Raw genomic sequence first — 27,517 nt, 5'->3', positions numbered from 1 at the left:
TTTTTTTAAAGATTTCTTTTTTTGAGAGAGAGAGAATGTGTGTGTGACAGGGGGCGGGGGGTGAGGGAGAGTTTCAAAGTGCAGGGCTTAATCTCATGACCCTGAGATCACGACCTGAGCCAAACCAAGAGTCAGATGTAACTGACTGGGCCACCCAAACACCCTTACACTGACAGAACTTTTAAAAAATATGTATGATATCTCAATTCAAAAGCAGCATTTGGCAAAATTTGAAATCCAATTCATGATAAAAATAATAGCAAACAGAAAGGCACATCATTAATCTGACAACCATTAATCAGAACCTCACTGCAAATATCATACCCAATGATGAAATACTGAAAGCTTTTCTTTCAAGTTTGAGAATGAGACAAGCACTTCCACCAACATCACTTCTCTTGAACACAGTAACAGATCTCCTGGCCAGTGAAGTAAAGCAAGAAAAAGAAATAAATGGTACAAAATTGGAAAGAATGAAATAAAATTGATAACTTCAGAAATAATGAGTATGTTTGTAGAAAAGTAAAAAATACAGATATATTATTGAATTAATTAGTAAATGAGGTTATTTATATTTAGTAAAGGTGCTGCTCCATGGTCAACACATAAAAAATAGTAATGTATTTCTATGTATAAGCAAGGAGAAAATGAAATTTTAAAAGATCCCATTTGTAAGTCATTAAAAAAAAACAACGAGTAAATGCCAAGGAATAAATCTAACAAAAGAGATGCAGAACTCTGGGGCACCTGGGTGGCTCAGTCGTTAAGCGTCTGCCTTCGGCTCAGCTCATGATCCCAGGGTCCTGGGATCAAGCCCCGCATTGGGCTCCCTGCTCGGCGGGAAGCCTGCTTCTCGCTCTCCCACTCCCCCTGCTTGTGTTCCTGCTCTCGCTATCTCTCTCTCTGTCAAATAAATAAATAAAATCTTTAAAAAAAAAAAAAAGAGATGCAGAACTCTGTACATCAATCTATAAAATATTATTGACAGCAATTAAAGAAATGGAGCATATAGGCCACAGACTTGAAGACTCACTATTGTAATTCACCCCAAACTGATCCAGTGTAAGAAAATCCCATCAGGGTGTCTGGGGAGCTCGACAATCATGAAAATGCAAAGGGTCAACAACAGTCCTTTCGGAAAAGAAAAATTGTGTGGGACATGCTGTACCAACCATGAGGACTAATATTAGAAAACTATTGCAATGAAAACAGTGAGGTACTGGTGCCAAGATAGACATATAGATCTAGGAATGGATTAGGATCAGAAAACAGGCTCACATATACAGAGAAAAATATGGAAAGGAGGCAATGCATAGCAATGGGAAGGTTTTTTCAGTGAACAGTTTTGGATTAATTAGATATCCAGATGGAAATAAAATTAAACTCAGGTTCCTCTTCTAACCACACATAAAAATCAGTTGCACATGGGTTGCTGGCAAAATACAAATACTTCCAAAAGATAATTTAGTAGAATATCTTCACCATTAGGGGGTAGGAATGACTCCTTAAATAGGTACACACAGCATTAATCATAAGGGAATGATCGATAAACTAGACTATATTAAAATTAAGACTTCTATTCATCAATAAACACCCATGAAGAGTGATAAGGCAAACTGCAGAATGGGAGAGGATACTTGTAATACATATAACTTAAAGGGGTTATATTCGGTATATAGCCAAAGAACTCCAAAAACAGTAAGAAAAAGATAATCCAATAGTAATGGGCAAGGGACTTGAACAGGCACTTTATAGAAGAGTATTTTCAAATAGCCAGTAGAATCATGAAAAGATCAATCCCATTAGTAATCAGGGAAATGCAAAGTAAAACCAAATGACATTAACATTACACATACAACTGGGGGGAAATGCCACAAGATAGCAGAGATATGAAATAAAGTGAATTCTCATACGGATTAAACTCTCATATTCTTTTTTTTTATTCTTATGTTAATCCCCATACATTACATCATTAGTTTTAGATGAAGTGTTCCATGATTCATTGTTTGTGCATAACACCCAGTGCTCCATGCAGAACGTGCCCTCTTTAAAACCCATCACCAGAAAAAAAAAAAAAAAAAAAAAAAAAAACCATCACCAGGCTAACCCATCCCCCCACCCCCCTCCCCTCTAGAACCCTCAGTTTGTTTTTCAGAGTCCATCGTCTCTCATGGTTCGTCTACCCCTCCGATTTCCCTCGCTTCATTCTTCCCCTCCCGCTACAAACTCTCATATTCTTGATGAAGAGTATAAATTGAAAAATTTGGAGCAGTTTGGCATTATCTGCTAAAGTTTAAGGATATTCATACTTTACAACCAAACAGTTCTACTCCTAGTTATATTCCCAACCTAAATGTGTACACACGCACAAGAGGCATTTGCAAGATTATTCATAACATTATTTGCAGGAATCAGAAACTGGTTATTAGGTGGTTCACAAATCTTGTTTGTCTTCCCCCTGGGTACATGGTGGGAGTGTACTTACTTTCTTTCTTTTTTTTTTTTTTTAAAGATTTTATTTATTTATTTGAGAGAGAGAGACTGAGAGAGAGAGCACATGAGAGGGGGGAGGGTTGGGAGGGTCAGAGGGAGAAGCAGACTCCCTGCCGAGCAGGGATCCCGATGCGGGACTTGATCCAGGGACTCCAGGATCATGACCTGAGCCGAAGGCAGTCGCTTAACCAACTGAGCTACCCAGGCGCCCTCTTTTTTTTTTTTTTTTACCTTGAACTATATATATATATATGTTTTTACTATGTTATGTTAATCACCATATATCATTAGTTTTTGATGTAGTGTTCCATGATTCATTGTTTGCATACAACACCCAGTGCTCCGCACAGTATGTGCCCTCAATACTCATTCACCAGGCTAACCCTTCCCTCCACCCCCCCCTCCCCTCTAGAACCCTCAGTTTGTTTCTCAGAGTCCATAGTCTCTCATGGTTCGTCTCCCCCTCCGATTTCCCCCCTTCATTCTTCCCCTCCTGCTATCTTTTTTTTTTTTTTTTAACATATAATGTATTATTTGTTTCAGAGGTACAGGTCTGTAATGCAACAGTCTTACACAATTCACAGCACTCACCATAGCACATACCCTCCCCAATGTCTATCACCCAGCCACCCCATCCCTCCTGCCCCCCACCACTCCAGCAACCCTCAGTTTGTTCCCTGAGATTAAAAATTCCTCGTATCAGTGAGATCATCTAATACATGTCTTTCTCTGATTGACTTATTTTGGTCAGCGTAATACCCTCCAGGTTCCATCCCCATCGTTGCAAATGGCAAGATTTCATTCCTTTTGATGGCTGAATATTGAATTGTGTGTGTGTGTGTGTGTCTACACACACACAACATCTTCTTTATCCATTCATCTGTCGATGGACATCTTGGCTCTTTCCATAGTTTGGCCATTGTGGACATTGCTGCTATAAACATTGGGGTGCACATACCCCTTCAGATCCCTACATTTGTATCTTTGGGGTAAATACCCAGTAGTGCAATTGCTGGATCGTATGGTAGCTCTATTTTCAACTTTTTGAGGAACTTCCATACTGTGCACTTTCTTATCAACTATGGAGTTATACATGGCAAGGAGACTTGTTTTGGCCAATTACATAGAGGGAAAAAGGGCATGTGTTACTTCTGGGCTGAAACTTCTGGTGCCAGGGAGTGATGTGCCTTGTTCCCTTTTCTTTCCTTTTGGAAGCATGTACTGCATTGGCTAGGGACCCTGAGTGACTATGAGTAGTCCCTGCCTCTTCTGTGGTGTTAAGCCATTAACATTTTGGATTTTTATTTCCTGCAGCATGGCCCAGCCCATTCTAATTGATATACCACTCAAAAGTGTACATGAATAGTTGAATCAATCAACTGTGGTTTACAGTTGTAATTTACTCACAGAACAGGATAATTCTACAGTAATAACAGTGAAAGAAATTCATTTGTACTCAACAACATGGATGAATCCCATAAACTTAATGTTGAGTAAAAGAAGCCAGACACATGGAAATATATATTATTTAGGTATAGGTACTTAAAAAGGGGTCTGAGCACTGAATTCCACCATGGGGGGGGTCCCCCATACCAACAAGTAATTCTCTGAGACACCAGCAGGTTGTCCTACAACTCACCTTAATTCTGACACTATCTGCCTAGAGACAGCATCAGATTGCACAGATTTAGGGCTCAGTCCTACAAGACTGCCCTCCTCCCTCATATCAGACACTAGTTGAAAATCCAGGTTTCAACTGGTGCTTCTAACTGCCTACAGATTGGAGATTCCAATGACCGCCCCACTCCTGGGATTCAATTAATTTCCTAGAATGGCTCACAGTTTATTTACATTTACTGGTTTCTTATAAAAGAATACAATAAAGAATGCAGCTTAACATCCAGGTGGAAAAGATGCTTAGGACAAAGCATGTGGGAAGGCAAACCTTCCATCCCAGGTGACTTGGGGCATTACAAAAGTTGTCTCATTAACACAAAAGACAGTTTCCCAGCTCTCATCACTAGGAAATTCCAATGGTTTTAGAAGCTCTGTGTTAGAAATGGGAGGAAGCCCAAATACGTTTTTTTTTTTTAAGATTTTTTATTTATTTATTTGACAGACAGAGACATAGTGAGAGAGGGAACACAAGCAGGGGGAGTGGGAGAGGGAGAAGCAGGCTTCCCGCCGAGCAGGGAGCCCGATGCGGGGCTTGATCCCAGGACCCTGGGATCATGACCTGAGCTGAAGGCAGATGCTTAACGACTGAGCCACCCAGGCGCCCCTGTATTTTTTATTATAAATCACAGTATCACAAGGCTTAACTAGTAAGACTATACAGAAAAGCAGGGAAATTAATGTCATGAGAGTCAGGATGATGGTAACTTTGTATGGCTGAGAGAAGAAAGTGGTTAATGTTTGGGAGGTAGCATAAAAGGCTTTCAGGTGCTGAGGCTTTCTCAATTTGGATGGTGGTTACAATGGTGCTGGCCTGTGACAAACAATGGGCTAAACATTTTTGTTTCATTTACTTTTCTATACGGATGTGTGTTTTGTTTACTTTTCTGATGTGTTTAACTAAAAGGGATTTGAAAAAAAAGATCAATAGTTGCTTTAACAACAAACCTTCAAGGGTGTAATGGTTGAACCATAAAGAAAATGATTTCTCACTCATGTGAAGTCCAAAACAGGTGTTCCTAATGATGTGGAGAACAAAGGCAAAAGAAAAATTAAATTTCCTTACTACTTACAGTCCACTGACAAATCCTTGAAATAGGAAGAGTGACATTCCTCTAGGAACTCAGCTGCCTCGATGTTAACACTTTGCTAACGGCAAAAGGCAATCTTAGCCCGACCCCCCAGGATCCTGTCAGTCAATTTCAACATTTAAAAACTACTTTGGAAATTTCCTTTATCTCTAAACTCCCCCAAGATACACGTTGACAAGCATCCGGCCCACTGATATCTGGGGCTTCTCTCAGCCATACAAAACAAAGTTACCATCATCCTGACTCTCATGACATTAACTTCCCTGCTTTTCTGTATAGTCTTACTAGTTAAGCCTGTGATACTGTGATTTATAATAAAAAATACATATTTGGTCTTCCTCCCATTTCTAACACAGAGCTTCTAAAACCATTGGAATTTCCTAAGTGATGAGAGCTGGGAAACTGTCTTAACCTAAACAGTAATAAATGACCTTTTCCCAACAAGAGCTAGCCTCCTCAAGGTACTAGGAACCTGTGCTATCCCTAAATACCTCAAAGCCTGTGCTATCCCTCACCCCCTCCCAACTTGAAAGTATATAATCGGCCACTCCTCATGACCCCAGTGCAGTTTTCTGCCCACAGGTCCTGTCCCCGTGCTTTCATAAAACCATCTTTTTGCACCAAAGACATCTCAAGAATTCTTTCTTGGCCATCAGCTCTGAACCCCACCATCTCCTACATCACTAATTGGTGGGTGGCTCTTCTCTAAGTGATGTTTCAGGGATCTAGGCTCCCTCCATCTTTTGGTTCCAGCATCTTCAGCATGTAGCTTTCAAGGTCACATGTGCAAATGCATGAAGGTGGCCATAGTGGATAACAGAGGACTATGCATAGGAAAATATAAGGATCCAAATCTGCAAGTAGCACACATTAGTTCTGCTATCATCCAACTGGCTAGATTCAATCCTGTGGCCACACTTAAGCATGAGGGGAGCTGGGAAACAGAGTCCGGCTGATTTCCCAGGAAGAAGAACATGGGTGTGAGGAACACCTGGCAGGTTTCTGCCACAACACATATATACCAAAACCATGTATCTGCCCAAAGATACATATGTATCTAGGGACATGCAACAAACACCTTTGGGTGAGGAACAGAAGAGCGAGAATCAGGAATAAAGGAAACAAAGAACAGAAGAGGGGGCTTTCATGAGCCAATCCTAAAACAGGACCACAAAGAGGCTTAACTCAATTCTCAGCATCAATCGATGCAGCAATGAAAGAGACAAGAAGTCCAGCAGTAACGGTGCCAGAAGCGCCATCCTAACCGGATTGACTCTGAATTGTGACCCTAGTCTTTACAGCTTTCCATCCTCTCCTGGTCCAGTCTGTTTTCTAAGCCTCACTCCTTGGACTTCTCACAAGTTCTTATTACTTACTGATGTCCTCCCAGGACTTTCTCTTCTTAACCACACTTTGTTATAGCCAAACTCTGTACGTGTCACAGAGTAGATGGGATTTTACCTGTTGAACCTCCGTCCCATGTGGAACTTCAGCCATTACAGTAAGCATCCTTACTTCATCCTTGGCGTCAGTGGGAAGGTGGCTACAGAGAGCCCAACATCTAGATAAACCTGCTTTCCAGCAGCAACAGCCAAGCAGCAGGAGGATGACCCTGGCCTCCCAAATCCCGTGAGTGCATCTAATTGATGGAACATAATTTTTATAAGAACGCTAGCTCCAAGGATTTTAATTTCTCCAGGTAGCAAAGAATTTGAAGCAACAAGGTGAATGGAGGCATATTACTATGTGGCTGACAGAAATGACAAAGTCATCAGAAACGACATGGGTTATATCCCTTGTTTACCTATTTTCTTTGGGCTCCTAAACCACTACATTATCTCCACCCACCCCCTTAACACACTCTGGTTGTGTTGCAGCAGCTGAGATTCTGCAAACTCTTATTTCCCAGAATCTACTGCCAGCTGGTTCCATTAGGTCCTGTCAATGGGACATCCTAAAGGGAAACTGAAAGTGAAAGTCAGGAGGAAGGCCCTTCATTCCTGTTTTCCAGATGCTGTCACCCTACTTCAGGGGCAGGCAGCTGTTTCCAGCTACTAGCCGCTTCTGCATTTAGCAGCAGCTTCGCCACACTTGTCAAGAGATTTTAGCAGCAGACAAGCCATCATGCCCTTCCTCAGATGTCCAAGCACTAGGTACGTGGAAGGAGCTTCCCCCACAAAGCTCTGAGTATCAGCCAAAAGGGGCCCCTTCTCTGAGCTCCTAGTTTCCGGTGATTATACCACTTCTTCCTGTTTGTTGTCCCAGGACTTGGGATGTTCTCGGATATCTCCAGTTATTAATTTCCGAAATACATCAGCAACTTCTTCCTACTCTTTCATTCAGCCTTCTGACACTTGGAATCAATTCTCCGTATTAAATGCCGTCACTTGAAATACTTAGTGTGGTTTGCATTTTCCTGACAGGGCCCTGATTGATAGGTGAATGGATATTAAAAACACAGCTGAGTGAGGGAGGGGGGTGGGAAAGTAAGAATATGTGGTCAGTAACACTCTATATAAATAAAGCGTACACACACAAACAGTTCACACTTCCTAAGAATATGTACATAAGAACGAGGACATTAAATGAGGTTTTCAGTTGTCTAAGATCTTTGGGTAATACACCAAAATTGAACACAATAGGTAACAGGTACTGACACATTCTAATGAAGGTGCTGGGTATATCCACATAGGATTTACTCCTAAGATAATAAAGCTGATCCAGAGCCCCCCAACCTTCTACTGTATGAGAAGTGGGAAATGAAAGATGCACTGATGGGAATTTTTAGGAATAGAGAACTTTTCCTCCCTGAAAGGAAAAGGTGCAGTGCTGTTCCCTCCATCCTAAATCAAGTGAGGAGGGCTCCAAAGAACCATCTGTAGTCATTTTGTGTTTCCACAAGGGACAGGCTTTATATTCATTCCGATTACATTCTCTAGCTAGAGGTCTGCCACACCCAGAAACTTAACAGAGCCATCTCCATATGACCACTGAGGTGGAGCCTGGGGCAAAGGCTTCTTGGGAGAATAGAACCTGAATCACTTATGAAGGTTTGGAGTCCTATGACTGTAGAGACTGGTGCTTTATTTCTCATATGGAGAAGTCAGTCGGGCTGGCAGGGGCAAGCAGGGAGAGAGGAGTCAGCTGCTGGGTGGCCTGCACTTTCACTGTCTGGTGGGACAAATATGCATGAGTTTCCAGTGGGCTTCTTGAAAGAAAACCAGTCTTGAGGTGTTTGCTGGAACCGCTCCCAGGAGGGCTGCCCGGGGGGGGGGGGGGGGTATTAGTATTAGGAGGCTGTGGATTCACGGACAGGGGCAGGAGCTGAAGGGGAGTGTGGGCTGTGTATTATAAGGAGGGAAGCAAAGCCAGTCAGTGCACAAGTCCCCATGGGGCCTCCAGAGAACCCCAATAGCTCACACAGAGGCAACATTTAAATGCCTGTCTTAGTAGAGCACACTGATGGGAGTTTAGCTTTTTCTCCTCCAATGTGCCCTCCCCATCCCAATCCTAAGTAACAGAGGAGGTAAAGAATGAGTGAAAGCAACAGACCATGTTTCCCCACCCCACTGAGCGGGAGGAAGAACAGCTCTGAATTGGATAAGTTGCTCACAGGTCACTGAGGTGTGGGAAGAGATGAGGGAGACAAATATATTTAAAATGCTAATATTTTAGATTGGCCTCAGTTATGTTGTAGAGAATAATGAAACATATTTACACCAGAGTATTAACAATGTAGAAAGACCCTTGAAGTAAGGTCAAAAAGGTAAGGGCTGTGGCAATCAGCGAGACTCCCAAGAAGTAAAAAAGTAGGGTGTCCCTGCCCAATCAAGAACACATCACCTTGTGACCATCAGAATCAAGAGACCAAGAGTAACAAAGATCTAATAACATCCTTGAGTTCCTAAACCAATGTCACCAGCCACCTACCTTTGGGTTTCTAATAATATTAGAATAAAAATCTAATTTGTTTAGGACATTCTTCAGTGGGATATTTTCTTCTGGTCACAATCAAAATGCAACTGACAGGGGCGCCTGGGTGGCTCAGTCGGTTAAGCATCTGCCTTCGGCTCAGGTCATGATCCCAGGGTCCTGGGATCTCCCTGCTTCTCCCTCTCCCTTTGCCTGCCGCTCCCCCTGCTTGTGTTCTCTGTCAAATAAATGAATAAAATCTTAAAAAAAAAAAATGCAACTGATAAAATGAGTATCTCAACTTCCTCATGTGAGCATTTTTTCTCTCAATTAAGATTCAAAGTTATGGGACAGGTAGGAGTGTTGATTGGCACCTGGTAAACGGTATGTTTGAAGCACCCTGAAGGAAACAAAAAGGGTTTTGTGATCTAGAGTAAGGTGGACAGGGTGCCCAGAAAACATATATTAGCCAGGGTATATAATGCTAACTTCTGTAACGTTCCCAAAACTCAGTAACTTAATGTAACAGAGGTTTCTTTTTGTTTAAAGTCCAATGTGGATGTTCTTGGTCAGACAGCTTTCCTCCCAGCAGCGACTCAGACTCTATGTTCTGACTCCACTGTCTTCAAAACATGTGCTTCAAGATTACTGAGGAAGGCAGGAGGGGGTGTGGGAATGTGGAGAAGACGCATCCACTCTGTAGCTGCCTTGGTCTGGTAGTAAAACACCACTTCTACTCACTTTCCATTGGTGAGGACTATTCACAGAGCCCCACCTTGATGCAAGGAGCTGGGAAACGGAGTTTAACTGTGTGTCCATGAATAGGACATTTTGGTGAGCATCTAGCCAGTTTCTTCTACGGAAGAGATGCAGATACTGGCGTGAAGATCTGGAAGATGAAAATGAGCTCATCACGAAAAGTACTGTAGAAAGATGGGGCAGCATGTGTAAAGAGCCAGCAGGAGCAGCTTGGAATGCTTGAGGAAAGAAAAGCAAGCCTGTGTGGCTGGAGCCTCAGGAGGAAGCAGTGGGTTAAGATGCAGTTGGAGAGTGAGGCCTGGGCAGATCACACAGGGCCTCAGAACGAGTCTATGTCTTTTGTTCTCAGAACACTGAGAACCCATTGAAGGATTTTAAAAAGAGAAATGACATATCTGACATACATTTTAAAAATCACTTGGCTGTGTGGGAAATGAATGGCTTTGGGGGCAGGAATGGAAGCAATCAGACCAGTAAGGCAGTTGCTACAGTGGTCAAATGTCCCAGAACCAGGGGGCCAGTCTGAGAAGTCACCTGGGAAGGAGGACGACCTGTGGATAGAGAGCTCTAATTGCAGGTCTGTGTCTGTGAAAAGCTGTGAAGGGCTTTGTGCAATTATGTAAATGCTTGCGTGTTTGGAGCTGAGCTGTGTGTCTGCCAAGATCATGCTGCTTCCTTTGGAACGGTGTTCCCGCAGGACTGAGTTACAGGAACAAAAGCTGGAACACACCAAAAACTGCAGCAGCAAGAAAGCTCTCAAAGCACGCTGAACAAGCACAAGGCACAGGCTGCCATCCAAACCCAACCTTATTCCTACCCCCCTCCAAACTTTTCTCATTTGCGGGCACTGTTCCCTGCTGTGGAGAGAAGCTGCAGCAAGCCTATGACTTTTCAGCTCATTCTTAGTTAACAATCTTACCATCTCAAGCAATTAGAATGTCTAACCCTATGTAACAATAACTAACCTGCACCTACTGTAGCTTTAGCTACTTTCCCCTCCCGGCCCTGCCCCACTTACGTCTAGTCTCCAGGAGCCTGAGCTGGGGAGGGGAAGAATCATCTGTATGCTCTCTGCTCTTCTTACCTCCAATCTACCTAACAGCTGCTGACTGCTCTGGGCCCAGCTGCGCAGAAATAAGGGGGTAAGAAAGGAAAGAAGGTTCTTGCTGGACTGGGTGGTTCTGTGCCCTGTGGGCCTGACAGATATTAAAGGGGACATCCCAGCTGCCCCCCTGACCCTGGTGGATGCAGCTGTGGTGGGTGGTCTCCTGCAACTCCCTCCTCAGCCCACATGGCACACTCCTAGCTGCTCTGTGCTGAGGTCTCCCTGCTTCCTCAAATGGTCCTACTGGAAAGGACCCAAGACCACCCCACGCTTCCTTCTCTCCTGCAAGATGCACAGGATACACACATGCCTCAACTGCCACAGCAAAGTGTGGGAATGCAGGCCAATGCAAAAGCAGCGGCACTCCCCCGGCTTCACCACTGAACAGTTAGTGAGCCTCTGCTTGCCCTCTACATGCCCAGGGCGGGAGTCAGACTCCAGGCTCATCACTCCTTGGCCGTAGGAATATAAATACCTCAAGCTTCCTGAATGGTCCCAGTGGAGTCCGCAGTTAGATCTGAGGTGAGGGGGGTGGGCCCTCACAGTCCAGCTGTGCTGTCTCACAACAGCAAGCTCTCTACAGAGATCCTACACTGTCTCTCCCCATGCATCCTCTTTCTGACCTTGAACCTCAAGCATGCTATTAATACCACCAGCAATCATACTCCATTTCCCTCATTCGTTCATTCCCTCTTAATTCTCGTAAGGACGTTTACTCTCTCCTCGCCTCAAAACTCCAACCCCTTCCCTGCTACTCTCTCAACCCTGCTTCCTGCTTCACTGTGAGAAACCAAAGCAACCAGAATAGAACTTTTCAGACCCTAGCCTGATCTCCTGAATTAGAAACTGGGGGAAGGCTCGGTAATCACTGGGTGATTATAATGCACTGCCTTGCATGGTAGAGCAACCCCCTCCCACTTACCGCTTACTACTCTTGCCCTTCCTTCAATCTTTTCTCCAATTGTTCTTTAAACTAGGTTGCTGTTTGAGCAGCTGGCATGCAGTTATTTCCTAAGGAAATATACTGTTCCCTCTCCAGCCTCGGCTCTCAGCATTAAACACTAAAGTCCAAGAGTCTGGGCTTGCCCAAGAGTCTGTCCTGAAGCTGATGATAGAGCCAGGAGGCCCCAGAGCAGGCTCAGGGGAGTCCTGCTTTCAGAATCAGAGCAACTGATGGAGACACTAGTGGGGCTGGGCTGAGTTACGGGGAGTCCAAGGCCTGAGTCAAACCCAGAGAGATATTTACTTGGGTGGATGGAGCCAGAATAGGCATAGGAAAAATCCAAATTATAAGTGAGGAGGACAAAAAAAAGGAGAAAAGCAGACCGCAGCTATCTTGCTGAGAATTAAAAAAAACAGGGAAAATAACCAAGACCTACAGAATATAAACATTTGCAAAAGAACAGAGATAGGGAGCTATCAAAGGTAATGTGTGTCCCACAGCGAGATGCCTGCTACTCCAACACTTTCCTTGGACTTTGTGGCCTGCCTCCCCTTACCCCTGGAGGCTCCTGTCCCGTGCAGCTGCTGTAATAATCATTTCCCCAGAAATCCCCAGTGAATCCTGAGAAGCTGGAGAGGACTGTGAGGGTATTTTATCTTGGCTGCCTAGCAGCCAGCTCCTCACCAGCCTCACATCGCTCCCACAATGGAGGTCTCTCTAGTAGGCAGTCCAAACCCCCTGCACTTCTGAAATTCATGCCATCTAGCTTCCCCGTCACTTTGTCTGCAGATCTCCTGGATCCGCCCCCTCCCTTGAGAGGTTAGCACCTGTTCCATGCCAATTTCTACCATCATCCTGGAGAACGTCAGAGTCCATTCAGACAAGACCTCCCCATAATACCTGAGCCCTCAGTCCATTACCCAACGTATGGGCAACCTCTCTCGCACGCCTCTCAGGCACTAACCCCTGTGGCTTCACTCTAGACGCAGCCATCGCCTGGAGCTGCTGTGCTTCCAACACTAATAATTAAAGCACTCCAAATGCTGACCACCACCTCTCACCTGCCCAGGTCGCTTGTTTAACGATTCCCAGTGCAACAACCTACCCCTCTGTCTTCACTCTCCTACCTCTTCTACAATAGTGCATGATCTAGCAGTGATCAGTTACTTCTGAATGGTGTGAAATGCCTCCTTTCATTTCCACTGCATGGCAAGACTCCAATTCTGGATGATTCCTTAGTGCTCATTTTCCCCACAGCTACATTTAGATTCCTGAGTAGGCAGAGAAAACCACACCACTGGGCTGGCTGGTGTAACCATAAAGTCATGAATAATACCACTATAAATTCAAACAGGCCCTCAAGAGTATTCAGCAACCTTCACTCACTGCAGTCTGACTTCACTGTAAATTCTAACAGACCTTGCAACAGCGTTTGACAGCTGACAACTTCCCCATCCCTTCCTTCCATATTGAAAGCATCCATTCTCCCAGTTTTACTCCTCCATTTTTGGCCCAACCTTCTCACCTTGTCACCTTGACTGGTCCATTTGCCTTTGCCCATCCATCAAATGGTCCTCAGTTTTATTCAGAGCCATTTTCTCTTCTCACTACCTTACTCTGGATATCTTATCTATTCCCATGACTTGAATGACTACCTCTAGACTACTGATTCCCAAATCCTAGCACAGGTCTCTCCTGGCACGTTTACGTCCCTCTTCCAAATGAACATGGAACAGGTACCTACAACCCAACGTTCTAAACGGCAGCACCAGCCCAACCTGTTGCTCAAGTGAGAAACCAGACTCACTGAAGATTCCTCTCTCTCACAACCCTCATCAATCCCACCTGTGCTACCTGCTCAAGTTCTCCTATCTGCTTACTTCTTCCATCATCTCTAGTCCTCAGTGCCCACATCTTGTACCCTGAGCCTGGGTTCCTCCCAATACCCTGTTCTCATCAGTCCCACCCAACTAGACCCTGTTATTCCACCACCTAAGTGACAAGCTCTGGGAATACAAAGATAAATATGACTTGAAAAGACCACAGCCTAATGCACAAAGCAATCACAATGCAGTTTGGAGAATGCAGATGAAGAATTAATTCTGCTTTAGGAGAGGTGGAGTAGGGAACAACTAAGCTAGGACGAGTAAGACTTCATCAGTCAGATGAGTATTCCACAGACAGAACACATGCGAAGACACTGCGGTACACTGCCAAGCCTCCAAACATGCCCTCCGGCCTACAGCCTACCTCAAAATCTCCATTCCCTCACTGGAGGCATCTGACTGGCTCAGAGCCCTGGAAGCTGTGCCCCAGCGGGCACTCTCAGTTTTTGCCCTTCCAAATAGGTAAGATGCTGCATCTTTATACCTGGACATGGCAGATACCTTCCAGGAGAGGCCAAGGGTCTATCATCCCAGTTCATCTTTTTCCAACACCAGCCTTCCTTGCCTGTAGCTTTCCCAGGACATGCTGATCTGGGCCCACTGCAAGGTGGAAACAACAGACACTTGTGCCAATGGACAGCCCAATCCCCCAGCCTACCATGGCATCAACCAGTTGTTATTTATGAAGAGACCCAGCTCCCTTACCATGCTCCTCCAAGAACAGCTCAGAGTCTTATCAACAATCTCTAAATACCCTGAAATGAAGCCCGTTGAAAGGCCTATCTTGAGCTCTCCCAGAGTATTCCTCAGTCAACAAATCCATTCTTCACTCTTCAACCTCCAACCCTACCTAGGGAAGGACTGTAGAAAATAGTAAGGCTTACAACACATCACAGCCATAGCTACAGTTTATTGAGCACCTCTTATGCCCCCAGCCCTGGCTGTAGATTTTCTCAGCAGACGGAGATGAGAAGAGAGGAGAGATGCCAGGGCAGAAAGTCCACGTGACTCCTGATAGATGGAAAGAGGAGCCAAACCCAGAGATGCCTTGAATTCCAAACCAGCTAGTTCCCACATCTGGAGGACCCATAATTCCCAGATACTCTTGTATTTTCACAATAAACTCCTTATTCTTTAGCTAGCCTGAGTTACTTTATGCTTCTCACAAACAAGAAGGCTTCGTGAGAGCAGGGCTGAGCCAGGGGGTTTCATCACACTTTGGTCTTAAGACGGCGAAAGTGATGTTATCAGTTCCTGGGTCAGAGACTGGCTGGATACAGTCTTCAGAGTTCTGAGCCTGGAGTTCAAGACTTGCATCCCCTTTCAAGGCAGGCCCAGGGGTCACCTGCGCTTGTAGAGACATGGCTGAAGCTTCAGGCCTGTGAGTTGAGCCTTGGGCCCTACCCGAGGAGGCCCAGTCTTTTCAAAGTCAAACAAGAAGAAGTGGCTGTTGGTAAGATCCTAGGGGTGGAAAAAACCTAGTGAGCTCCAAATCCTCACCCCAGCTCCTCAAAACACCTCTGCTCCATGTCCCGCCCTTGCTCAGAAAGCTCCCCAGGGCTCTCCCATGCGTCATGCCTTCAAAGAGCAAATATCTGTGTCTGTGCCTATGGCCTCCTTCCTAAACACCATTACCCTAAAAAAGACCACATGAGACAAAAATAGGGAGACTTCTTGAGGCCCTCACCTTGGAGATGACCTTGAAGCCCAGTTTGGTCACAGCCCCCAGAAAGGTCCGAACATCTTCAAACCGGCTACTGACTTCAGCCACTTTCAAGAGACCCCTGAGAAGAATGAGAAGTTCTGTGTATATACACAGACATACATCTGTGCACATATACACATATCTGTGTCCCGGGAACTCCTACCCTTGCTTCAGCACTCGATTTGCCTCCTCTAGGAAGTCCCTGATGTTGGTTCCCATCAGCGAAAGGCAGAACACAGCCACATCCACAGACTCATCCTCCAGAGGCACCTGTAGAGAGTAGGAGTACTGTATAAAGCACACAACATGGGAAGCAGAAATCCAGCACTGAGGGGCACCTGGGTGGCTCAGTCGGTTAAGCAGCTGCCTTCGGCTCGGGTCATGATCCCAGGGTCCTGGGATCGAGCCCCACATTGGGCTCCCTGCTCAACGGGGAGCCTGCCTCTCCCTTTCCCTCTGCCACTCCCCCTGCTTGTGCTCTCTCTCCCAAATAAAATCCTAAAAAAAAAACAAAACAAAAAAGAAAGAAATCCAGCACTGACTGCTAGCGCCAGACACCAGGATGGGGGTGCAGAGGGAGGGAGCATTAGAGATTGGCACATAGAGGCTGGGTCTAGAGCACAGGCCAGAGACACAGAGAGATAGAAGGGTTTACCTGGGCCATGTCACACACAGTGACCCTGGGGTCCAGAGAGGCCAAGTCAAAGCAGTGCACAGGGTTCCGGATACTTGAAGCCAGGCGGCAGTCCCCGCAGCCGAAGTCAGCCACCACCAGGGACGCAGGCCTGGGAGTGGAGGGGAGGGATCACTCACTGGTCTAGTCTGAGCCATGACTGACCCACATCGATTCTCAGTGCCCAACCCCCATTCACCGCTGGCGAAGATCCCTGGCGATGCGGTCCACTGGCTGTAGTGGCCACTTCTTGACTTGGCTCTGGAAGCCGCGGTGATAGAGAAGAAAGGCTTCAGGATCTTCCTGGAAGAGACGCTGTGCGGCACTGCTAGGCCCTGAGTATAGCTGTTCGTTGAGGTAGCGAAATCGGGCACCATCCAGCCGCTGTGCCATGCGGGCTCGCAGAGCCCCTGCCCGATCCTCACAGTTATCTGGGCTAGGGGCAGGAGGCATCTCTGTCTCCTCTTTGGGGGCTGTGGCTGGAGCCTGGTCTGGTGGCTGAGGTGGCCGAAACTTGTTCTTATGTCTACGTTTGTTCTTCTGTCGGTTCCGCCACTGCTTGCGACTCAAGGTTTGCAGGGGGTTGGCAGAAGTGGACCCAGGACTTTGCTTGGATTGGTCATTTGTCGCACTACTCTTCCAAGCTTTGGGACCTGAAGAGAGGGAGATAAGAAAGCATATTTGGGGCAAGAGCCCCTGAATTCAGAGGTTTGGCAATCATCCTGGCCATACCCCTGTCCTTGAGAAAGACACTATGGCCTGGATGAACACACTTCTTATTGCCTAACCCCAAACCTAATGGTGGCAGGTAACCTCTGTCATGTACAGGATCAGCTGATCCGCCTCCCTGTTCCACACACATATACACAGCTACTAGTACCTGTTTGGTTATCATTGTCTTGGTGCTGGGCGGGGTTTGAGGGGACCTGTTTCTGGCATTTCCTCTTTCTTTTCTGTTCTTCAGCAGAGTCACTGGCACTGAGAACCCCTTTGAGGCACTTTTTGCTCCTTTTTACTTCCTTTTCTTCATAGTCACTGCCAAGTGGGCCCTGTTGTTGACATTTCTTCTTCCTCTTCTTCTCTACTTCAATAGAAGCACTGGCAGATGAGGTCTTTTTTGGGTGTTTCTTCTTCCTTTCCACCACATCCTCCTCAGAGTCACTGCCAGGCAGGCTAGGGGGTTGCTGGGGAAGAGATGCGGCCTCTAGGGCCCGTAATGTGGCCAAGAGCTGACGGTGCTTGGAGCCCTGAGGAAAAACAAGGGAAGAGAGAAGGGGTGAGGTGAATAGATGGGGCGTGGAGAATAAGAAGGCAGAAATGGAGACCTGATTCAGATGCTGGCAGAAGCATCTGGATTATTCTTAGTTAACTTCACTAGCTTGTCATGAAGCCTGCCAGACCCTGAACAACTTTTAAGTCACCATCTCAACCTTTGGGAGGCTGGAGAGCAGAGAAACCACCCATCTCACTTCTTCAATTTGCAGATGAGAAAATGGAGTTCCCCAGAGGACTGTGGTAAGGCCACAAGCAACAGGACCAAGGTCAGAGAATAGGAGTTCAACCCTCAATCTCAGCCTTTTGCCTGCAGCTTTCTATATCTTTCTGTAAAAGCTAGGGAGGTTTCTGAAAATAAGAGTGACAGGATCACAGGTGTGTACTTAAGATGAGTCTAGCCGTAGTGTAGAAAATAAATGGAAAGGGACAAGCTGCCGACGGAAAGACCTGTGGCATTGATTATAGCTGTAGGTTGAGGGGATGAAGAGGAGGGAATAAAGCAGGCAGATTTCATGTTGGATGCTCACTAAAAGGCAGGAAGAGCCTGAGGAAGTACAGCAGCCTTCACATCTGCAAAGGCTTAAAGGAGAAGGTCTCTTGTCTGGGAGGCCTTCTGGATTGAAGTCCTACTGGGAGGTCCCAGGCCAGGTACTTAACCTGGTGGTTTTCAGTACCCACTCTGCACCACTCCTTTAGAATGGTAGTGCTGGTAAAATCCTTCATTGTCATTCACCCTTTCTCTCTCTAATCCAAGCTCCACACTGAAACCAATGACTTTTTCAAAATGCAAATCTTAAAAAATTATTCCCCTGCTGAAACCGCTTCATTGGCTTCTATCGGTAAAATATGCAACACTTCTCCTCTACCTCTCCAACTTCAATGGCATACCCTCTCACTCTCTGTGCTCCAACCACACGGATTACTGTGTGTGTGACCCTAACAACAGGACATGTTTTCTTGCTCCAGAGCCCCTGCACGTGCTTTTCCTGTCCAAAATGCGTCTTCACTAACTTCTACTCAACAGCTCTCACTTAGTCGGGTCTTCTATTGGCCGCAGCACCCCCCCCCCCCAGCATTCTGTTGGCCGCAAGCGCCCCCCCCAACACACACACACACACACATTGTTGGCCGCAAGCGCCCCCCCAACACACACACACACACACACACACATTCTGTTGGCCGCAAGCGCCCCCCCAACACACACACACACACACACACATTCTGTTGGCGGCAAGCGCCCCCCCAACACACACACACACACACATTCTGTTGGTGGCAAGCGCCCCCCCCAACACACACACACACTGCGTGCCCACACGCTCAGATCCCCCAGGGTAAGCTCGGCTTGAAACAGCTCCCTGCAGGGCCGCTCACCTTGATTTGCGAAGCTGAGGCGGGCCGAGGCCGCGAGGCTACAGGCGGGAGACCCGCGGCTACTGGGGCCTCCTCGGCCCACTCCGGCTCCTCAAACATGCCGGTGGGGTGGATGAAGTCGCGGGGTCCACACAGCTCTCCACGTGCAGAGCGCGTCTCTAGTGAACCGAGGGCCCGGAGCCGCCGGAACTGAGCCGGAAACCAAAGAGTGAAGCATGGGTAGCTAGAGCGGTCGGCGCGGCGCCGGAAACCATCGAGTTTAGGCACTGCTGGCTAGAAGGGCAAGGGAGGCGAGAGGGAGGGAGGAATGGGGGCCCGCGCTGGCCAGAGAGGGCCAGGGGCGGGGCCGGGCGGCGGGCGCGGCCGGACGGGAGTTCCCCGAAGAAGGCTCCTCCGGTCCGAGTCCCGGTGAGTGCGGGAGCACCCGTGCCCTTCCCCAAGGCTCGACCCCTGCCAACCCGTCAGCCTTCACTCGGCCCGAATACCGAGTAGGGAACGAGAGCCACCCCTCGGGAAGGACCCCCGATCGCCTCTCCCAGGGTTTAGGGTGCCTGAACTCCCCCCTCCCCCCCAGGTCTGTTCGCGGGTAGGGTCCCCGAGCTTGTTCGCCGACACCCCTTCAGGAGACTCTACTTCCTAATCACCCCCCACCTCGCGCGGACCCGCTTTCCCTCGCGCCCAGGGGACACGGTCAGGGATAATCCCGACTTCCCGAACTCCTTCCCAGACCTCCACTAGCTGGGGAGGCAGCAGGAGACCCTCACCCCCTTCACGAACACTTATCTCCAGTAGGGGACAAAGCTCGGGGTTCATCACCCTTCCCTGGATCCCTCCACAGTCCGCAGGCTTCCCCAATCTAGGGGACTCAGCGCCGGGACGCTGCTATGGACGACATTTTCACTCAGTGCCGGGAGGGCAACGCAGTGGCCGTTCGCTTGTGGCTGGACAACACGGAGAACGACCTCAACCAGGGGTGAGTTGAGGTGGCTGGTGGGTGAGAACGGCAAAGACATACTCCTCTCCGCGATGTGGGGTGCTCACGTTGGCTGGGGGCGGCTGACTTTCCTACCCAGTAGGACTAGTGCGAAGCACAGCCTGTGGGGGGCAGAGGGTCTCCACAGAGGAAGCTGTGTTTCGGCTGAATCTTGACTGCTCAACAAGAGTTTCACAGGCACAGGCTGCAGAGAGGCTTTCCAGCCTCAGTGAACTGCATGGGCGAAAGCTAGGAGGCAAGAGAGAGAGCGGAGTGTCTGGAAATTGTCTACAGGTCCATGTGGCTGGAGGATAGACTTCTATGAGCTTCAGTGGGCTGAAGCATTGGGTACAAGTGGTAAACCACAGGAGATAAGACTGGAGAAGTCTGCTGCAAGGGTCAGCCAGATCATGCAAGGGTATTTATGCTATAATAAGGTCATTATTCTAAGAACAAGGGTTTAAAGCCCTGCTGTGATATGATGAGATTGTCCATTTAAGTGTCATCTTGGATACCTTCTGAAGAGCAGGTGGCCATGTGGAGAAGCAATTGCTTAGTCTGTCCCAGAAGTGGTGACTAGAATGGGAGCAGATGAAAAAGAAAGAAGTGATCAGATTCCTGAAATCTTTAGGATAAAGAATTGATGAGACTTGGTGTGGGAAGTGAGGAAGCAAAGATGATGACCAGGGTTCTGGCTCACACTCTTGGGTAGATGGTGGTTGCTTTTACTGAGTTGGACAAGGCTGAAGGATGATGACTGCCGCTGTGACATGTTAAAGTGACTGTACAGTAGAGTAGAAATGTCATGTAGGTTGTTGGTTATGCAGATTCGGATTTCAGGAGAGCTGACTTGGAAAGACAGATTGGGAGGTGTTAGCATATCGATGATACCTGAAGACACGGGTGTGACAGAGACAGAAGCCTGCAAGACTAAAAAGGTGCAGCTGGAGGTTGCAGGAAACAGGAAAATATGTTAGTAAAGCTCAGAGAAGTGAATGTTTCAATGAAGGGGGAGTGGTCAACAGTAGTATAGGCTGTTGAGAAGTCAAAGAACTTGAGCACTTTAAAGTAACTATTGAACTTACAATTAATAATGTATTTGATGATCTTTGTGAAGGCTGCCGTAGAGGAAAATGGATGAAGAAACCAGACAACACCGGGTTCCTTCACTTAAAGTACTATGAACACCTCCTGTGCTAAAGGCCCAGAATCAGACATAATGCCAGCCCTCACGGCAGCAGCCTGGTGGCAGGTTCAATGGGAGGTGAGGAAATAGAGTGAATGTAGACAAGTTCTTCAGGGTTGGCTGAGACAGGCAAGAAAAGCAATAGTGATGTTGATGATTCAGGGTGGTGGGTTTTAGGGGTTTTTTGTTTTAAAATTTTATTTCTTCAGTTTTTAGGTTTGAGAGGTAAGGATCACCTATAATCTTTATCTAGGCTTCACAGGTTTTCATTAGGCTTTATGCTCTTCCTCCATAATTCCTGGTCACTTTTTCCCATTTTTCGTACTCTTTTATAATTTCCATAATTCTTTCATAATTCTTCAAAGGGTGCTCAGATAAAGACAGTGAGTACTCTATTTTTGTTGGTAGGGTTATAAAGGCTTAGGTAAAGTTGTCCTGGGGAACTTGCATTTTATAAAACTCTTTAGTGCCAAAAGGTGAAGGGGTGGCATTAGTGAAACTGGAAGGCTTTGGGGGCCCAAGTAGGCTATATGCTGGATATGAGGTGGGGTGAACTCCCTGCAGGGCTCTTCGGGATTATAGTCTGTGGCCCTGAGGTGACAGGCATTCTGACAGTGAGTGGAACCTTTGTGCTCATATTTTGCCCTCAGGCTCTGGCCTGCTCGTGCCACAGACTGCAGGAGGCTGATAAACCAGGGCACAAATTAAAGATCTGGGAGGCAAAACTCACTGATAAGTAGGGAATGGCTGCTTCAGAGAGGGGGAGGAGGGAGTAATCCACCTCCCAGGAAAGCTTTTGGCTATCTCTAAGTGAGCAGATGAGGGCAGCTGTGGAGGGAAGTCATTAAAGGCCACACATACCCCATTCCCCTGGGGGAGGGGGACAGCTGGATGGCCTGCAGTGGCCAGACCCCTGATCTGTTTCAGGCCACGCGTAGAGCCCCCACAAGGGAAGTGACCACAGCACTAAGGCATCCGGAGGCTGCGGTCTCAGACCAGGGACCGCCCCCTGCCCCGCCCCTTAGATCTTCATACACAGGACTGGAGGGAATTTCCTTTTATGGCCCCAGGCTGTCAGGCAGGCCCAGCTCCCACCAAGTGTTTTCTTTTTTTTTTTTGTACAGTTCTTTTACTTTAGAAAATACATGTCCTTGGGGGTGGGGGTGGGGGAGTTAGATAGTTTTCTTTCTAAAGAAGCCATTCTCATTTTCCTGTTTTCTGGGACCAGGCCTGCCTGAGTAGAGGAATCCTGTTTTACCAAATCCTGGTTTGATATCTGCCTCATTAGTAATGACTTATCAAAAGCATTTCTCTCTTTCGTTATAAACCCTTCCAAAACATTATTTTAATTCCAGTCCATTTTTAGGTCTTATGTTTCAGTACCAGAGCCAATCAGTAAGCTTGCTTCTTCTCCCATGAGTTGTGGCTTTCCTTCTCCAAGACACCTCTCCCTTGTATTAACATGCACTAAACACCTGCTGTCAATCCATTCTGTCAAGAAGCTCAGTCTAGCAGACAAGACAGCTCATTAAGATTTTTACAATCCAGTGCCACAAGTAGTATACCAGAGGGATGTGAAATGCAGTGGAAACAAAAAGGACCAACAGATGTTGCAAAAGGAATGCAGAGGAAACCAGATGAAAAATGCTACCATTTAATGAGATAGGGCATGCCAAGGAAGAAAGGCTAGTGGGAGATGGTGATGAAGACAGTGAATCATACGGATTTGTTGAGATTTCAGGTGGTGGTTGGATAGGTTTGAAGCTCAGGGGAAAGTCTTAATTGGATGGCTTTGGGAGTTGCTGGCATGAATGAGAATCAGAGTCCTGGACAGGTACGGTTTTCCAGGGAGATTATTCAGAATAACTATCACTTTTTCCCATATCAAAGCCTTTGCCCCCATCCCACCTCCAGATCAATGACCATTGTCCCTTCCTCAAAGGGATGATCATGGCTTCTCCCCCTTGCACTGGGCCTGCCGAGAGGGCCGTTCTGCTGTGGTTGAGATGCTTATCATGCGGGGGGCACGAATCAATGTGATGAATCGTGGGGATGACACTCCCCTGCACCTGGCAGCCAGTCATGGACACCGTGATATTGTGCAGAAGGTAGGCATGAATGCTCCCTCTCACCTACATTACATACATGTCTGGAAGTCAGTCACAAGCAATATAACACATGTGTACTCTTCTCCCTCCTTGCACGCCTCAACTCCCATCTCTCATTTGTCTTCTGCCTCTTCTACTTGGCCATGGGGACCAGCTGCTGCAGTATAAAGCTGACATCAATGCAGTGAATGAGCATGGAAATGTGCCCTTGCACTATGCCTGTTTTTGGGGCCAAGATCAGGTTGCAGAGGTGAGTACTAAGGCCCTGAGCCCTGGGATGGGTAGGAAGCAAAGTCTGAGCCTGAATGGAAGAGTCTAGAACCTTCAATCCATCCTGTAAGTACTGCTGAATATGTGACACTCAGAGTTGGTACACCACTTGTATTGACGGTTGGTTGGTGACTGCCAGGGAGTTGGCAGAGCCCCTCATCACAACCCCTTTTCATTCCAGGACCTGGTGGCTAATGGGGCCCTTGTTAGCATTTGTAACAAGTATGGAGAGATGCCTGTGGACAAAGCCAAGGCACCTCTGAGAGAGCTCCTCCGAGGTCTGTCCCCCAACTCCAGTTTGTATCCTCTTGTCTTGTCCCTGCCTATCTCCTCACTCCGTACTACAACTGGGACCAAAGCTGTTTTTCTTCCCCAGAGCGGGCAGAGAAGATGGGCCAAAACCTTAACCGTATTCCATACAAGGACACATTCTGGAAGGGAACCACCCGCACTCGGCCCCGTGAGTCAGTTGTAAGGGGAGGGGTGGTCAAGGGAATAACCCTGGGCTGCTGGAGCTGGGTTATGGTGAAGCTTGGGTACCTGACCTGCCCACACTCTCAGGAAATGGGACTCTGAACAAACACTCCGGCATTGACTTCAAACAGCTCAACTTTCTGGCGAAGCTCAACGAGAATCACTCTGGAGAGGTGACCCTGCCTTTCTTGCCCCTCCCTCCCCAATCTCCTACAAATTACCTGCTCTGCACCTGTTTTTAAGTTTTTCTTCCAGTTAGTGGACAAGAAAGCAGTGACCTTAGTTAAAGCTTCCTAACCCTTACCTGTCTCTCAGCTATGGAAGGGCCGCTGGCAGGGTAATGACATCGTTGTGAAGGTGTTAAAGGTTCGAGACTGGAGTACAAGGAAGAGCAGGGACTTCAACGAGGAGTGTCCCCGTCTCAGGTGGGGCAAAGCCTAAACAGGAAGCTGCTGGTTCCAAGGAACCCTGACTAGCACCCAAAGGGAGATCTTTTATGCTGATCTCAGCTAGGGATACTGTCCTTCTTCCAGGATTTTCTCGCATCCCAATGTGCTCCCAGTGCTAGGTGCCTGTCAGTCTCCACCTGCTCCTCACCCCACCCTCATCACACATTGGATGCCATATGGATCCCTGTACAATGTATTACACGAAGGCACCAGTAAGTAGTGGATACCAAATCTCATGGGATGGGGGGCAGGGTGTGTGAGCCTCCCCAAACTATTTGACTCTTGCCTCCTTAGATTTCGTTGTGGACCAGAGCCAGGCTGTGAAGTTTGCATTGGACATGGCAAGGGGCATGGCCTTCCTACATACATTAGAGCCCCTCATCCCACGACATGCACTCAATAGCCGTAGTGTAATGGTGAGGTCACACTTCACTCCTGGCCCAGGCCCCCAGAGCCCTTTCCCTGTCTAGAATAGGACTTACCTCCTTCCACATATCTATCTTCTCTTCCTCAGATTGATGAGGACATGACTGCCCGAATCAGCATGGCCGACGTCAAGTTTTCCTTCCAGTGCCCTGGGCGTATGTATGCACCTGCCTGGGTGGCCCCTGAAGGTGAGTGAGGGCATCATGTTGGGAGGTAGAGAAGGGCCAGCTCAGTAGTAATGGAAGGGGCAGAGACAGGATAGGCAGCTGGAACAGTTAAGTCCTGTTCCTCCAGCTCTGCAGAAGAAGCCTGAAGATACAAACAGACGCTCAGCAGACATGTGGAGTTTTGCAGTGCTTCTGTGGGAACTGGTGACACGGGAGGTACCATTTGCTGACCTCTCCAACATGGAGATTGGAATGAAGGTGAGAGCACAACTGTATGCACTTGTGTTGGGGGAATGGTGGTGGTGGTGACAATAACTATAGCAGGGCTGGGCTCTTCCCATATTTGTTCAAATATACAGTAATACTGTCCTGAGGACTAAGAGGCCTCTCCCCGCAGAATATTCAAGTTCTGAGACCCATTTTGTTTTTTCCTGTATTTGCAGGTGGCACTGGAAGGCCTTCGGCCTACCATCCCACCAGGCATTTCCCCCCATGTGTGTAAGCTTATGAAGATATGCATGAATGAAGACCCTGCTAAGCGGCCCAAGTTTGACATGATTGTGCCTATCCTGGAGAAGATGCAGGACAAGTAGAGCTGGAAAGCCCTTGCCTAAACTCCAGAGGTGTCAGGACACGGTTAGGGGAGTATGTCTCCCCAAAGCAGCAGGCCTCTGGTTGCCTCCCCTGCCTCCAGTCATGGTACTACCCCAGCCATGGGGCCCATCCCCTGCCCCCATCCCTACCACTGCAGCCCCCAAAGGGGCTAGGCTCAGAGCTTTGTCACTTGCCACACGGTATCTCCCAGCATGGGAGGGACCAGCCCTGCCTGTCACAATAAAGTTTATTATGAAAACAGGCTGGTGTGGGGACAAGGGGACAGACAAGTACATTTAGGTTGGGTGGCTCAGGTGAAGTAGTGCGGCTTCTTCACATTGATGCCATACTCGCTGAGGGCAGGGGTCAAGTCCTCCATGGTTAGAGTGTACTTGCGGTCCTGAGGGAAGAGGGAAGAGCACCAGCTGAGCACAGGAATCCCAGATTTCAATCCCAGGTGGGTGACCCTGAGTAGGTCTTTCACCTCCCCTAGGGCTTAGTTTCCCCAAAGGGATTTCAGAACAAATTAAGCCTCTGATGCTGTGGGAGGTAATTACTGATTCAATGAGCCTCCCCTCACACCTTGCTCTTGCTTCGGGAGCTGCCAGAAGCTGTGCCCTTCATTTTGCAGTGCTGTAGGGCATCGTTGGCAATATCTGAGATGAATTTCTGGGCAGCTAGGGAGATGAGCCGAATTCTAGAGAGAAAAAACTGGTGTGAGAAGATGGGACAATAAACTCCACACAAGCACTCAAGACTCTTAACCTACCCACCCAGACTGTACTCACATGCGTGGGTCCGAGGCCTCAAAGCCAGCACGGTTCAGGTAGTAGCCAGTCACTGCGTCTGGGATCTGAGAGATCAATGAGATGACTGTCAGTATTTGCCCTGGGCGCTGCGGGGCTGAGAGGGTGAGGGAAATGGAGGGCAGGCCTGGCTTTTAGGAAGCTCACAGTTTGGGTGGGCAGAGGGGATAAATCAAAGAGCTAGTAGGGGAGCAAGTACAAAAGGAAGCTGGAAATCCACGCGGTGTAGCAGAAAGTTGGCCTGACAGCGCGCCAATAGCCTTGTTCAGGCAGGAAGCCCACCGTAGGCGTGTAATCCTCCAGCTGCATCAGGAAATCCACCAGAGGCGTGCTGGACACCACCGGCTTCACGTCTCCGTTGGCCGCGCTCGGCAGTACATAAACCCCGTTAGACATGGCCCCCTCCGGGGGCGCCGCGCCTCCCGCCGACACCGGAGCTGGAGGAGAACCAGCAAACAGACATGGAGGTGGGAGATGCGGGGCCCCGGCTAGGTCGGCCTCAAACCCTCTGCCCTCACCCGCCACTGGACCCAGCCCTAGGCGCTGCCCTCACCCTCACCCGTCCCTCACCCGCCCCACGCCGCTCGGCCGGCTCCCCGGCCCGCGCCGCCACGGGTCCCGTGCCCCCTGCCGCAGCTCCAGCCCCAGGTCCCCCTGCTGTCCCCGCGGGGCTGGCCTTATTCTCCGCAGCGGTGCCAGCGGGCAACGCTGCGGGGGCCGAGACCGCGGGCGCCGGGCCCGGGGCCGAGGCGGCGGAGCCCGGCGCCGCCTCGGGGTCCGCGCCGGAGCCGCTGCAGCTCATCGGGCCGGTGGGAGAGGCGGCGAACAGAGCCGCTTCCGCTTCCGCTCACGTTACGCACACACCAAGGGTGACGTCACACGCCCCGCGCTTTGCCCCTCCCATGCCATGTTTGCTGTCTCTCGGGTCTCCCGCCTCCTGGTTGTTTACCAGCCAGTGAGACGCTTCCGACAGGCCGCCTCCCACCCGCCCGTACTCCTAGGCCCTTTCGCCGGGATGTCAACCATCAATGTCTAGCACGCTTTTCCGCGGGTCTGGGACCCCTCTGGGAACCTGGCGCTTAAAGACCTCGTTTTGGGACACCCCTCAACCACAGGTTGCCTGCCAGTCTGCATCCTTTCTAGTTCCCTTACTCAGCCTTTTAAGGGTTGGAAA

The 27,517-nt window shown here is 48.2% G+C and overlaps 3 protein-coding genes across 4 annotated transcripts; 1 reads left to right on the top strand and 2 right to left on the bottom strand.

Annotated features, from left to right (window-relative positions):
* Positions 1 to 9,500: 9,500 nt before the first annotated feature.
* RRP8 (ribosomal RNA processing 8) lies at positions 9,501 to 19,082 on the bottom strand. The gene is made up of 7 exons (XM_034995514.1): positions 18,891 to 19,082; positions 17,122 to 17,488; positions 16,441 to 16,894; positions 16,224 to 16,353; positions 15,732 to 15,838; positions 15,551 to 15,647; positions 9,501 to 15,324 (listed from the first exon to the last, which is right to left on the bottom strand). The coding sequence occupies exons 1-7, from the start codon at positions 18,987 to 18,989 to the stop codon at positions 15,205 to 15,207; spliced, it is 1,374 nt and encodes a 457-aa protein (XP_034851405.1). The 5' UTR covers positions 18,990 to 19,082; the 3' UTR covers positions 9,501 to 15,204.
* On the top strand, positions 18,870 to 25,798 carry ILK (integrin linked kinase). Of its 2 annotated transcripts, none has more exons than XM_034995515.1 (13): positions 18,870 to 19,298; positions 19,729 to 19,863; positions 22,992 to 23,157; positions 23,312 to 23,407; positions 23,609 to 23,705; positions 23,804 to 23,887; positions 23,989 to 24,074; positions 24,217 to 24,326; positions 24,435 to 24,562; positions 24,645 to 24,766; positions 24,865 to 24,964; positions 25,071 to 25,201; positions 25,387 to 25,798. In XM_034995515.1, the coding sequence occupies exons 2-13, from the start codon at positions 19,775 to 19,777 to the stop codon at positions 25,534 to 25,536; spliced, it is 1,359 nt and encodes a 452-aa protein (XP_034851406.1). In that variant the 5' UTR covers positions 18,870 to 19,298; positions 19,729 to 19,774; the 3' UTR covers positions 25,537 to 25,798. The 2 variants fall into 2 exon arrangements, with proteins under 2 accessions (XP_034851406.1, XP_034851407.1); XM_034995516.1 differs by lacking the exon at positions 18,870 to 19,298 and adding an exon at positions 19,359 to 19,464 and having other exon boundaries at positions 25,387 to 25,788.
* On the bottom strand, positions 25,767 to 27,177 carry TAF10 (TATA-box binding protein associated factor 10). The gene is made up of 5 exons (XM_034995520.1): positions 26,914 to 27,177; positions 26,626 to 26,780; positions 26,326 to 26,390; positions 26,120 to 26,234; positions 25,767 to 25,937 (listed from the first exon to the last, which is right to left on the bottom strand). The coding sequence occupies exons 1-5, from the start codon at positions 27,143 to 27,145 to the stop codon at positions 25,848 to 25,850; spliced, it is 657 nt and encodes a 218-aa protein (XP_034851411.1). The 5' UTR covers positions 27,146 to 27,177; the 3' UTR covers positions 25,767 to 25,847.
* Positions 27,178 to 27,517: the final 340 nt, after the last annotated feature.

Source organism: Mirounga leonina, unplaced genomic scaffold, assembly GCF_011800145.1.
Source record: "Mirounga leonina isolate KUSES-001 unplaced genomic scaffold, KU_Mleo_1.0 Mir_92, whole genome shotgun sequence".
In the NCBI taxonomy this organism is placed as follows: Eukaryota; Metazoa; Chordata; class Mammalia; order Carnivora; family Phocidae; genus Mirounga; species Mirounga leonina.
This window is presented reverse-complemented; position numbering and strand designations above follow the sequence as displayed.